The 13,427-nt window shown below is 41.6% G+C and overlaps 1 protein-coding gene across 3 annotated transcripts in view; it reads left to right on the top strand.

Annotated features, from left to right (window-relative positions):
* stard13a (StAR related lipid transfer domain containing 13a) overlaps window positions 1–12,415 on the top strand; it is a 37,104-nt gene extending 24,689 nt beyond the window's left edge. For all 3 annotated transcript variants that reach the window (XM_072445879.1, XM_072445878.1, XM_072445880.1), the window contains exons 4-14: window positions 3,405–3,468; window positions 4,530–5,812; window positions 6,288–6,458; window positions 7,299–7,458; window positions 7,574–7,772; window positions 8,417–8,630; window positions 8,746–8,860; window positions 9,121–9,372; window positions 9,570–9,787; window positions 10,090–10,266; window positions 11,008–12,415. In XM_072445879.1, the coding sequence (XP_072301980.1) occupies window positions 3,405–3,468; window positions 4,530–5,812; window positions 6,288–6,458; window positions 7,299–7,458; window positions 7,574–7,772; window positions 8,417–8,630; window positions 8,746–8,860; window positions 9,121–9,372; window positions 9,570–9,787; window positions 10,090–10,266; window positions 11,008–11,128 (2,974 nt within the window). In that variant the 3' untranslated portion in view covers window positions 11,129–12,415. The remainder of the gene's footprint in view (window positions 1–3,404; window positions 3,469–4,529; window positions 5,813–6,287; window positions 6,459–7,298; window positions 7,459–7,573; window positions 7,773–8,416; window positions 8,631–8,745; window positions 8,861–9,120; window positions 9,373–9,569; window positions 9,788–10,089; window positions 10,267–11,007) is intronic.
* The last annotated feature ends 1,012 nt before the right edge of the window (window positions 12,416–13,427 follow it).

Below are 13,427 nucleotides of genomic sequence, written 5' to 3'. Positions count from 1 at the left end.
AATGGTAAATGTAAGCGAGCACTAGCCACCTCTGGTTATTTTAATTTATTTATTCCAAACTTCTATATTGTTTAATCTTGGCTATTAAAAAAAAATGGCTATCAAGAAATGTTTAATGAGATGAAGATTCGAGGAGACCAGTTTGTAGAATATGTTCAATGGTAAAATAGAAGCCAAGAAACCTAATCTGGCCAATTGCAAAGTCCACAAAAAGGCCTCATTGTGGTCCAGAAATCAAAACCCTGCACCACATGTTTGTCTCACAATCCTTTACAAAATGTATGTACATCTTTTTAGCTATAATGGCTTAGGGATGTCACAATATAAAATTTAGGTGTTGCAATTATTGCACGAAAAAACTATATTTTACTACAATTTAACGATTATTGATGATTATTATGACACTCATGACCAAAACAACAGGGAAATCTTTAGTTTTCTTTCATTGTGTTTCATTGTCACAATGAGGTGGAGTGTTTTTATTGTGGTATAAAGGTACCCGAGGTACACCAGTGCAATATTCATGCATTCTCATCAGCATCTCGATATGCCACACCTGTGAGGTGGGATTATTATTTTAATTTTAATTGCTCAGACAATATTTGGAAAAAATTGAATCAAAAAGAGTTGTGAGTTTATGTTTTGGTTCAGCATATATTGTAGTGTCCCGGTTTCGCTAAATAAACTAAATCAAGCCCTATAATGGCTGCACACCTCATCTTCCATCTGCAACATTACAGTAAACTCATGTAGCACTTACAATTACTAACCCGTAAAAATGCATAAACAAAGTGTTGATTATGAAAAATAGTTAAATAGAATGAAGAATGATTGCAGTTTAGTAACTTAATGAAGGGATTAGGAGTTAAGTTAATGACTGAATCATGCTGAATAAACCATGTCTTCATTATGATTCAAGTCTTTTACCATGTTTTATTAAGGCTAATTAACGTGTAGTTGTTATGAAGTGTTAAACTCCTAATACATGTGATAGATTAGGCCCTGTTTGTCATGTAGACAAACGAGTCACTCTCCTCCTCTCCATCATTTAGCCTCAGTCCTTCAGGCCTCTTCGGGAACCAGTGTCCACTCGCTAACAGCTAACTGCTAATCATTAGGTTTAGTCTGACCCCGGCCCACAATAAAGACCCCATCCCAGTCTCGCACTCTGCGGCTTTGATCTGGCCACCTCCCTTCCCTCTGCCACGCTCTGATCTCCCACTCAAAGAGCCTGGACCCTCGAGGGGGGCTGCACAGGGTAATTGGGTAGGAGTGTACGGGATGCCAGCCGAGACCAGCTGCCTTTGACTGTCGTCTTCCTTGCGCACTTCAGCTGTGATCTTTTCATTTCACTGCGCCTTTGCTTTCGCCTTTCGTTTGAAGGTCCCACTGGGGGAAAGCAGGCTGTGGTAATGGCAACGTTGGCGGCTCCTGACAGCTATATTCTCCGGGAAGACGCGTCATATCTTTGAAAAGTGTCTCAGGAGCTATAAACCACTCTACTAATTAACTCCCTGTGCTAAGAAGCTACCATTTTATGTAGAAATTGTACCATGAAGGGCCATTCTTTCTTGCACTGCGCGAAGCATGTGTCTGTAGAGAATCTAGGCTCAATTGGAGAGCTCAGACCTTTGCATATTCACCTGGTCTTTCTTACAATCATAAAGCATGTAACTCCAGACATAGACTTGAATCTACTAGTTCAGGGGTGAATGCTCTATCCTTTTAGCTGCCACCACTGTTTCACATCAGCGCAAGATTAAAAAAAAAAGATTTATTTGATCCTCACTTTCTTCAATCAAACCAAATATTAGATTCTTTGTTTTGGATCTCAACTCCTTAAAGCAAAGTTAGTTAATAACCTTGAATCTCATTATGGCTCAAATTCAGATTCCACCTTCTTTACCTTTTGAGTAGCGGTGTCACAATATCATGTGTCGCAATAATTGGCACCAAGTTTGCCAAATACTCCCGCTGATAGTGGTATGGCACCTCGTTAATGTGTTTTTGAAATTTAAACAACCACCCTCTGTCTTTGGGAAAGTAAACAGTGCATGAAAGAAGACGTCCCGCTGTGAAACTCTCAAATGACAGGGCACGCCACACGCTCCGCGATGTGTTTTTACGACACCATCTTGAAAGGCCGGGGTTCTCTGCTCCTGTCCCGTCCTGTAGGGGTCAGACGGAGGGGGGGAGGAGAGACGGGACGTTTGCGTGGAGCCGGGACATGGCAGGGGGTTTCAGAGTGGAGGCATGTGGCTGCATTTCTGGGACGTTAAATAGATGCATCTAAAATGAATTAAAAATGAAATGCACTGAAGTTTTAACTGGGTTTGATCATGATTTGGCTAAAATACAAGTGGAAGTTGTCAAAGTTTAGTGTCATAATAGGGTTGTTGTACAGTATATGGTTTGATTTAAGTTTATTTGGCTATAAATTAGTTTTTTTTTAGCAATGCAGTCAATAGTTAATAATTAGTCATTTATTTTTCTTGACACAATATATGTCATTAAATTTGTACTTACTACTTAGTGTTACGATTATTGTGAGAAGAAACATCACATATAACAGTTCTATTATTGACACATAAAACAAAAGTGGAATACTTCTAATTCTAATTTATTACTCTTCCAATTGCATGTGAGCAGCTGTATGAAAAAAAGGAAAAAAGTGATATAAACAGCAACATTGATAGCTGTATGCATTTAAGTGGACCTTTCTGGGGTAAATACTGAATTGAAATGACCAAAATCCTCACAATTATTACTTTTTTAATATCTTACAATTGTCCTGTGACCTGAATAATCACAATCAACTGAATAATCTTGACGTCTTATACTTATCGTGTACATCAAAGCATACAGATCTTTACCTATTCATTTATCATTTGAAACTTCTGTGTTATGATACTGACAAACCAATTCTATTTTTGAACGTTATATTGAACCAGTGTAACCCCATGACTTTATATAAGAGCATAAACGACTCTGTGTCCAACTGTAAGCACTTCATTAACCGTCAACATGAACCGACTTCCTCATCTCGTAAAGTGGGACAGTCCCAGAAGCACATCCACAAAGTATATGACAGAAGAAGGGGCAAAGTCCTGAGGCGACGGAGCCGTTCCCCAGTGGTGCTGTGGAATAAGGAGCTCGGGACATGGAGACACTGCAGAGGGAGGAGCGAGGAGGCTGAAGTAGACAGTGTGTGGAGCGGAGGGCGAATCCACTGAAGTAGATCAAAGGGCAGAGGCGGTCGTGCTGTCGGCAGCTCAGCGGGACAAGGGCGAAGGTGTCACAGAACAGAAGCAGAGACTCTCACATGTGTCACAGGATGAAGACAGTCGGGTCGTCCCACCAGCTCCTCTGTGTCTAACCCTATGTGTGTGTGTGTGATGTTTTAGGCGACTCAACACTCTGAACAAGTGTGCCTCCATGAAGCTGGATGTGAGCCACCAAAGGAAGAAAGTAAGTCTGCTTTTGTTTTGTTGTTGAAGTTATGATCCTTTCACTGTTTGATGATTTACTAGTGAAAACTGCACAGTTATTGCAGTGAAGATAAGATAAGATACCGTGACTTATCTTCACTGCAATGGCTCTATAAAGCAATATAGGACAAGAATGACTTTCTATTATACTGTATTGTTTTTCATTTGTAGGAAGAGTTAAAGGAGACTTTATTGAACTATAACATAAGTAGATCCTTATTTTTACACTTTGATCAGTTTAAATGGCAATATTGATCTAAAACGGCTTAGTAATAGAAATAGGTCCCATGACTATGAACTGATAAGCTCTAAGTTGTCATTTGTGTTTTTATTTTTGAAAAGTGGCTATGTTACATTTCGGAACACTACATGTGTTACTTAATGACATAATGAGTCTTAATTCTTAATAATTCTTCAAATAATTCCAACTAAGTACAGGGATGTGGGCAGGGATAGGGAGTAGGTTAAAACAGGAATCTTCTGAGCGCTCGAGCCTCGGTTGCAGGACAATACCGGATTACTCTGTACAACCAACAAATATGTGTGATTTATATCCTTGTATTGCAAAGATGAGACTACGTATTTGACTATTGTGTGATTGATTAAAATTCCAGGAAACATCAACAAATAGACAATCTTTGAATTAGTAACTATGGAAACTGCAATCCCATTCCTTACCTTCAGCCATGATCAAATCTTGTATAAAATGCATACCATGCTCCATTGTATGCAGAGGGCCTATTAGCAAAACAATGTAGATACTAAGTCCATTCTGCCATTGTTAAAATAATGTAAGTATTTATTGTGATGAGGCAAGACTCGTTAGCTTCTTTTTGCAAAATGATCAAGGACAGAAATTATTAAGCTGTCCAACTAGCACTGGTCACGCTTAGTCATTTCTTCTATAACATTACATACATTACACATTTTTAAAGATGTAGTTACCTAGTTGGCTTTTACTTGAGAACCAGAAAGGTTTGCAAGTTTATGAATGACAAAATGAATGTCGTTGAAATGATACTGAATAATTTGTATTGTCAGGGAGAAGACTCTGATGAAGATGACCCGCTGGCGATTAGCAAGAGGTGGACCTTCGAGTGGAGCAGCCGTCGTTGGTCTCGCCTCCAAGACTTCCTGCTGGACTCGACCAACAACAGCAGTCCGACGGGGCAGGGGGCGGGGCTTCACAGTACGGTCAGCAGCGAGAGCGTCCTGACAGACTTGAGCGAGCAGGAAATCACCGAAATATCCTCCATCCACAGTGAGGACTCTACGTTAGCCATGCCCGATTCGATATCTATGGCGTCGCTGTCGGCCTCCTACCAGCCGCCCCGAGAACTTCCTCACTACAGCACACTGCCAATCAAAAGGCACAGTCAGGGAGGGCGGAGCAAAGCCAAGGAGTTTTTGAAGAAGATGGAGTTGATGCGGACATGGGGGCCGTCGACCAGGAGGAAAAGCGCAAATCGCAGGGCGCCGTTGGTCATCAGCGGGCCCGTCCTGCATGGGGAGGAGCCACGGGCGCTACAGGTGCTACAGTGTACGCCCATCAGCCAATTGGAGAATGGCAGCAAACTCGACCACCTAGACGATGACAATAGCGGCTCTGCCAGTCCGGTCAGCAACCATAAAGATATGTCAGCAGTGGATAGCGCCAATGATGAGACTGTGTTGCCTGCTTTAAATGAGCCCTGTCCCAAACCGCGCACCGCTAACAAGAGGAGCAGTAAGTATTTGGAGGACATGGAGCTGCCTTCCCAGGGCAAAAGAACTGAGTGTGGACAGGCACAGTTTGGGAAAAACCAGTTCCACTCTTATGAAAACCTCCTTATCCACATCCCCAAAGACCACAAACCAGGCACTTTTCCAAAAGCTCTGTCTATTGAGAGTCTCGCGCCTGCCTCTGGGGACAGCAGCCCTCAGACTGAAGTTCTTAACAACAGGCTGAGCAAACACTGGCCGGGCAGACCCCTCTCTAAACCTTGTCCCGGGGCACCGCGAGGCAGCAGGGTCAGCGTGTATGACAATGTACCCGGGTCGCACCTATACGCCAGCACCGGGGATCTGCTGGACTTTGAGAAAGAGGACAACCTGTTCCCTCACCTGGACGACATCATTCAGCATGTGAGCGGCTTGCAGCAGATCGTGGACCACTGGAGTCGGAGTGTGCTGCCCGAGGGGGACATGGGGGAGGAGGAGGGGGAGGACAGGACCACCCCAAGCGAAGGGGACAGGGACGGAGTGTCTCTGAACGACACGGACTCAACCGGGACCAGTCGAGAGAGACGAGACTCTGGGGTGGGAGCGTCTCTCACCAGACCACGGTGAGTACGAGAAGTAAAAGAAGGGCAACACTTTAGTTTCGGGATTGCGTTAACCATTAAATATTAGTGTAAGGATTTATAAGAGCTTGATTACTATCATCTAAATAAACATGAATTTGTGTTGAATAACTATTAGCGAGTGATTAATGTTGGGTCCTTAAAGTGCCACAAAAACTGTTTATTACTTGTACCCTAAAACGCATAGACTGATCAAAAAGCAAGCAAAAAAGAAAATGTACAGCACAATTTGTACAAACTTCAAAGTGCTTTACTTTTTATAGAAAAAAAATTAAAAATAACATATGATTTACCACATGTTGCGAGGTACCCCCAAGACTTAAAACTTGTTGGTCAGAAGTAGCAGAGCAATTTCAGTATCCAAGCCAATTATTGGAGAAAAAGTTCCTGTTTACTCCAACTGAACTGACTCTCTTTTCTCTCTTGTTTAATGTGGATGTTTTTCCCTAAACCCAAGTCTGCGCTGGCCCAGTTTTCGGACCTCTGATCATCTCAACCAGCCTTCCTCGTCCCTTCACATCAGCAGCCAGTCTGCTGGACAGCTCGGTCTGCTGCAGAAGTTCTCTCTGCTGAGACTCACCGCCATCATGGAGAAATACTCCATGTCCAATAAACACGGATGGACCTGGTTGGTTTGAAATTATACATACATTTACACTTCATCTCTCTATGTAACTGTGAAAAGGCAGATTATTACAGTGCAGTACTTCCTGGTTTAGAAGGATTAGCCTTGTTCACATTTAGGTTGAGCGATATTGACAAAAATGTACCGCTATGTCTTGTTTTTTCATTGTTTATATTTTAACAATGCTACAGGAATGATTTAGATGTTCTGTTTGATGTTCAAGTATACAAGTAAATAAAACTTAAAAACGTAAAAATTAATCAGAAAACAGCAGAAATATCACGTCATACCCTTTGAAAGATTATATCAGTTTATTTTTCTGCTCAGTTTGCTGTCATTTTTAATCATTTGAATTATGACAATATAGTAAATATTCTAATTTGACATATTTCCAAATCAGCAATAGAGATATTGTATTTTTTTAAATCTCCAACCTTATGCTATACACTTTCTTTAAAAAAAAAAAAAGATTTAGCCGGAAATGGTTTTAAAATGGACTTAGAAACATTCCTCTACAACATAAATGCCTTACAGCAAAGTACACCTGGCTTTTGTTGTGATGTTATTTACCTTTCAGGATGTATTTATGGGCACGTTAATGACTTGTTGTGTTACCAAAGAGGGCGATAGTGTGTACGGGGAGATCTGGCCTTCTTTAGCCTACACCACGTCACACTATAGCGCACAGGCACATCTTTGTTTTGTTAACGACCTGTGCATTTATTACACCCACGAGGGATAATGTGTTGGCCAGCATGCTCCAGGAATGTCCCGTAATGACAAGCATAGGCAGTAATTCCTCCCTTCACACTTGTCTAATGGCGGTGCGTGGTTGCCCCTCAGGTCGGTGCCCAAGTTTATGAAGCGCATGAAGGTGCCCGACTACAAAGAGAAGAGTGTTTTTGGAGTGCCGCTGATCGTACATGTCCAGCGCTGTGGGTTTCCTCTCCCCCTGTGCTTACAACAGGCCCTCAGCCACCTCAAAACACACTGTCTGGACCAGGTAAAAGCAAAACACTTTTTAACAAGAAGAGCTAATGCATTTTCAGTCGTGTTTTGGTCAAAAGGGCTGGCATCTGGTCACTAATTGTTTCGTTTTGTTTTTTTTTTCCTGAAAGGTGGGATTGTTTCGTAAATCTGGAGTGAAGTCTCGTATCCAGGCTCTTAGGCTGCAGTGCGAATTGTCTCCGGACTTTGTGAGCTACGAGGACCAGTCGGCCTATGACGTGGCCGACATGGTCAAACAGTTCTTCAGAGACCTCCCTGAGCCGCTCCTCACCAGCAAACTCGGGGAAACCTTCCTCCACATTTATCAGTGTAAGTCACTTCAAGCTGAAGTACCCAACCTTTTTTTCTAACACATGTATTAGAAAGTGTGTTAGAAAATGCAGATCACTGTGATAAAAAGTAACCAGTGACTTTGTTTGATTAGAAAACTTGTTATCAGTTGTAATCTTGTAAGACAGACATGTCAGGTCACAGGTTGAAAGCACCTTTCTTCACTTTTTCATCTGAAAAGGTTATAAAGGTTATAAAGCTTTGCTAGAGACCAAAAAAAGAATATGTGTGAATAGTGGTGATGTGCCAAAGGTTTGTGAGGATTCCTCATTTCACAGTTTGAAAATCAGGTGCTTTAAGAAGTTTATGTAATATTGTCTGAAAAGATAAACGCTCTTTTTTACATGACCAGTCTTTCAGATCTATCATTACATCATTTATTGGAGCTGCTTTTACTTGAAAAGAAATAATTTTAATGGTATTTTTTCTTTTTATCATATGGTAAAACATTCCTGAGTTCCAGCTGGTGGATTAGGGAGAATATAATCATTGTTATTATGCACATAAGTACATACTGGCTTTACTTGTCGTGCAGATGTAGTAGTCGTACAGGCCTGATCCCTGTCACTTGACACATGTATGAAAGGGTTTTTTTGTTGCTTGAACTCTGTGTTATGTCGTAGATGTACCAAAGGAGCAGAGACTGCAGGCTGTCAGGGCGGCCATCTTGTTGATGCCAGATGAAAACAGAGAAGTGCTGCAGACGCTGCTGTTCTTCCTCCGGGACGTCACGTCTTTAGTGGAGGAGAACCAGATGACTCCGATGAACTTAGCCGTTTGTTTGGGACCATCACTTTTTCACCTGAGTTTACTCAAGAATGAAACACTATCACCAAGGTTTGGCTCAAATATAAACTAAAGCAAATATATGAAATAAATAGTGACACATTTTCTTTATATATGTATACATTTGTCTCTTGATTGTAATTAACTGTGTGTTGTTTAATTGTAGGTCTATCCAGAGGAAGTACACGACGGGACGTCCTGATCAGAAAGACTTGAATGAGAACTTGGCTGCTACCCAGGGTCTGTCTCATATGATCGCTGAGTGCTACCGTCTCTTTCAGGTAGGACATTGCACTTACTACTGTTACCATTTTTTAAAAACATTTGGGGCAATATGACATTTGAATTGGAATATTGCAATATTATTTCACATGCATTGATTTTAGGAGTGGGATGAGACACAGTTCTCACAAGACGGCCCCATTGTCTCGCATCAATTATATCGTTATTGCAACTTTTGTCTTTTTTTTGTCTTTGTCAATGTTACCTAGATTTATAATGTATTTTTGTTTATTCCTTAATCACCTTTTTGTATTTCTAGATCCCAGAGGAGATGGTGACTCAGTCCAGGAACTCTTACATGGAGGCAGAGCTGCTGGCGCCCCCTCTGGATGAACTGGGTAAAGTCCACGATGAGGAGGGGGATGAGGATGATGAAGAGGAGGACGAGGAAGGTTCTTATCACACACACGTCGAGAACTTGATCCAAAAGCTTCTGAAAGAGGCAAAAGACAAGAGCAAAGGATGGATGTCCCGGCCCATCACCGACCACACAGAGGTGGCCTTCAAAAAGGTACAAAATTAGCAACATTTTACTGCTATAAATGTACACACGTCTTCATTATATCATGGGCTTGTTTTTTAATTAGTACAGATGAAATACAAAATACATATGCACTTGAGCTCTAGTGTTTTGTTGCTGCTGAGAAACAACAGTATAACAGCCACATGACATCGTTGTCTCTCACACTTATTATCCTTGTGCTGGAGGTGGGAGACGGGAACCCGCTCCGGCGCTGGAGGATCACTCTCGAGGTGTCAGCCGCTCCCGGTGAGGTGCTGCAGCGGCTGTTGAAAGAGCGCCCCCTTTGGCAGGTTGACTTCCTGCAGGAGAAGGTCCTGGAGGCGCTGGACAAACAGACAGAGGTTTATCAATACTCCTGCCGCAACATGGCCCCTCAGTCCAGCTCCGACTATGTGGTACTAAGGTGATGCCCCACCAAAATCATCTTATTCATCTGCAATATTAACAAGCCAGCAGTAAGTTTAATTACAGTCAATTCAAACTCGCTACTAGAATTTTATGCCAGAATTATTATAAAAAACACAGAAGGTAAACAAATTAATACTTTCTTTAATTTTACCATGTGATATTTTTCTAGTTCTGTTATCCTCTGAAATCATTGTAAAACTATTCAAGAAAGGTCAAATTTGTATTATGGTGTGGTATTTTTCAGTATCAATAGATTTAGATTTAATGCTGATTAGTATTTTGACTGGTGTCTGTCAGGTCTTGGCGCACAGACCTGTGCAAAGGCTCCTGTGCTCTGGTGTGTGCCTCTGTGGATCATGAGGACAGCCCTCGGACAGGGGCCGTGAGGGGGGTGGTCCTGGAGTCCCAGTACCTCCTTGAGCCCAGCGGGACGGGCCGCACAAGACTCACACACATCTGCAGAGTGGATCTCAGGTCCGGGAAATAATAAAAACACATGCAATAAATACATGTATCCAAACATGACATAAACACTTTTTAAAGTGCTGCACACTAACTGATTCTACAGGGTTTATCCCACCTTTAGTCTGACAGAAATCAACAGAAAATGTATAGAATCTTATTATTTATGTAATAAAATGAACTGTATCTGTTATAGCCTTATTATATCATAAAACCTATTTTCTATGACATAATTTGGGTTTACACAGTTCAGAATTCTGCTCCAAAATAGACGCTTTTATTGACAGAGGATTGGCTGCAGACTTGATTATTAGTAATGACTGAATGTCAATGTCAAAACTGAATAGATTGTACAACACAAGCCCAATTTGTACTCTATCATTTTGAGCGCACAAGCCATTTAGGGATGTCACAATGTCAAAGAGAACAAAGTGATTTTGTGGTTATTCACGATTTTTGACAACAGACTAAAGAAACAATGAAACAATCCACTTTTGTCACCGTCTTTATGTAATCACAATTGCTGAAAATAAAGTCAAGTGAATGTGACCTAAACAGCCAGATAAAAAGCCCTTTACACTTAGGTTTACCTTTTTGCAGTATCGATCAATTGAAATATCTTATTTGCTGCATCTGAAACAGTCACAACGGTTATTCTTTAGTGAATTATACTGTGACCACAATATCACTTGAATCACATGATCTCGACGGCTGGAGTGGAAATAATATTGTGTTGCGTATTTGTTTGTTCAGGGGGAGATCTCCAGAATGGTACAATAAAGCGTTTGGTCACCTCTTGGTAAATGAAGCCCAGAGGGTCAGGTCCTCCTTCCAGACCACGGACCCCGCCCAGAGTCCTGAAGCCAAACTCTGACCCAGAAACCCGGCTCTGTCTCGGGACACGGCCACATGACAGGGACAGACGGGTGTGAACCTACGTGTCCTGAGGTGAAGAGCGACCGACACCCACCGTTTGGCACCCACGGGCTTCACTGCACCACATTGTACTGAACTACAGTCGTTCACATTCACAAAAAGATTCAAATGGCTTTAGTGAGCTATTAATATATATATCAAATTATTTTTATTATATGATGTAGGACTAGAAAAATGATGATCTATATATAATAAAAGTGTATATAATAATTTGTGAGACTTATTATATTTATGATTTATTATTACTTTATAATTTAGCAGTTGATGTATTCCAAATGGCTATTACAATCATTTTCTAGTTTCACATTAACTAGTAGCTATAAATGTTTTTCTATATTTCATTTTAAATTATTGACCTACTATTATTTATGTCGGTGAAATATAAGTGTGCGTAAGCAATAAAAGTGAGAAGCTGGATGACAAAATGCAGCGTTTGCAATAACCTCCCCCTCGTTTCGATGCACTTAAAGCTTTCTATGCAGAAGAGTCATTGTGCTTTATCTCTGTGCTCACAATGACTGGGTTCAGTACAATAGTGCACAATGCTTCATTCAAGTACTGAATCGGAAAAAGAAGAGAGAGACTTATTTTCACAAAAAGGAAGCATTGGGTCATTGGGTCCATGAGCTTCAGTTTTGGGCAAAAGATGTTCTACGTAGATCACAATTTTAAACGTATCTAAATGCTATTTCAAACCTTTTAATGTCATATTCTGTATCTCTGTACATTGTATCTTTTGCTTTTTGCAGTCATGTTTTACTATGTCTAAGACATGTGACCATTTCACTGCTTCTGGGAAGCACGTTTGACCAGTGTGAGAGTGAGTGTGGCGGATCAGGCGCTTTGTAAATATATCACAGCTTAAACCAGGGTCTTCCTCATATTGATCATATTGATACGCTCAAATGTGAACTTCACCAAAGCAATAGCAGAATCAGCGCTTGCTCGGCCTCTTTTGTTTCAGCTGCAGCGTAGCCTTGGTGATACAAATCCTGTCAGTGTTGAACCCTGAGGATGCAGTGAGTGGATGGAGCGTGTGTGTATTGTGTATTATGTATTATGTACTGTGTGTGTGTATTATGTACTGTGTGTGTGGGAGAGAGAGGGGCTGTGTGGACCTGAGCTGATCTCTTGAGTGGGACTGCTCCAAACTTCAGACCACAGGAAGTGTTGCTTCTTTCTGACAAAACAAATAAATATTTCTAAAAGAGAATAAAGGAAAAATAGAACATGGTTGTGTCTTTATTTATTCATTAGATCATCCATATGCCTGCCAGATTAAACATGGGTTATTAGTACTTTTCTGCCTCTGCTCTTGTCATGCGCGCGCGGTCTCGCCACGTCCACAGGGGGGCGCTGTTGTCCTTGCCAGAGGCTGAAGGTCATGAATGGAAGTGGAACGTGGTCGTGGAGCGGGTTCAGACCACGTTTATTTCGAGCTGGTGAGAGAGTTGAAGCCATCAGTTGGTTCCTCAGAGGCAGGATCGATACTCAATCACATTTACCTGTTTAACCGTGAGGACGCAGCCGGGTAAGTCCCAAACACTGCCCTGCTGCTCCCGTCTTCCAGCCTCACCACCTGTGATACGGCACCCATGGGTGAGCAGTGCGCGTTTAACATGTCAGTGATTTTATCTTCAAAGTAGGGCGCACGTCGCGAGCCCTGAATACTAATTACGCCTCTCTCTCTGCGGGTCTCCGCCGCTCCGAGGCTCCAACTGTGAACATTATGTCCCCTGTTTACTACAAACCTGCTCCAGACGATTCACGGACAAGGAAACAAAGATGACGCGAGGCTGGGACGGGTCACGTGGCCTCACTACAGGGGCCAAAGGAGGTTATTGCGAAATATTGGACAAAACTAGACCCCATTAAACGATCTCACCACATAGACCACTGTTAATATGAATGAAAGCACAGAATGTGACGTGTGTAGACGTGTGAGAATGAACAGCAAGAGCGACCTCCTCTGGATTGAAGGAGAACTGCATTGTATGAGTCTGTATTATTATAATTATGGTTTGTACTCAAGTTTACTTTTGGGTTATAACACAGTATTACCTCCAGTTATTTGGACTCGGACGGCTGCAGCATTATTTTATTTATTTACCTTTAGTTTTACATGCGTAGTTATTTCTATTGTCCAATTATGAATTACTTTGTCATAGCATCTCTAAGGATGATGATAAACGTGGGACACAAAGCATGAATGAGCCTTTGTGGAGTGGTCACACTGC

Source organism: Eucyclogobius newberryi, unplaced genomic scaffold, assembly GCF_026437365.1.
Source record: "Eucyclogobius newberryi isolate DKJ021-1_F unplaced genomic scaffold, fEucNew1.0.hap1 SCAF_15, whole genome shotgun sequence".
Taxonomy (NCBI): Eukaryota; Metazoa; Chordata; class Actinopteri; order Gobiiformes; family Gobiidae; genus Eucyclogobius; species Eucyclogobius newberryi.
Note: the sequence above shows the minus strand (reverse complement) of the source record. Positions and strands in the feature narration are given on the sequence as shown.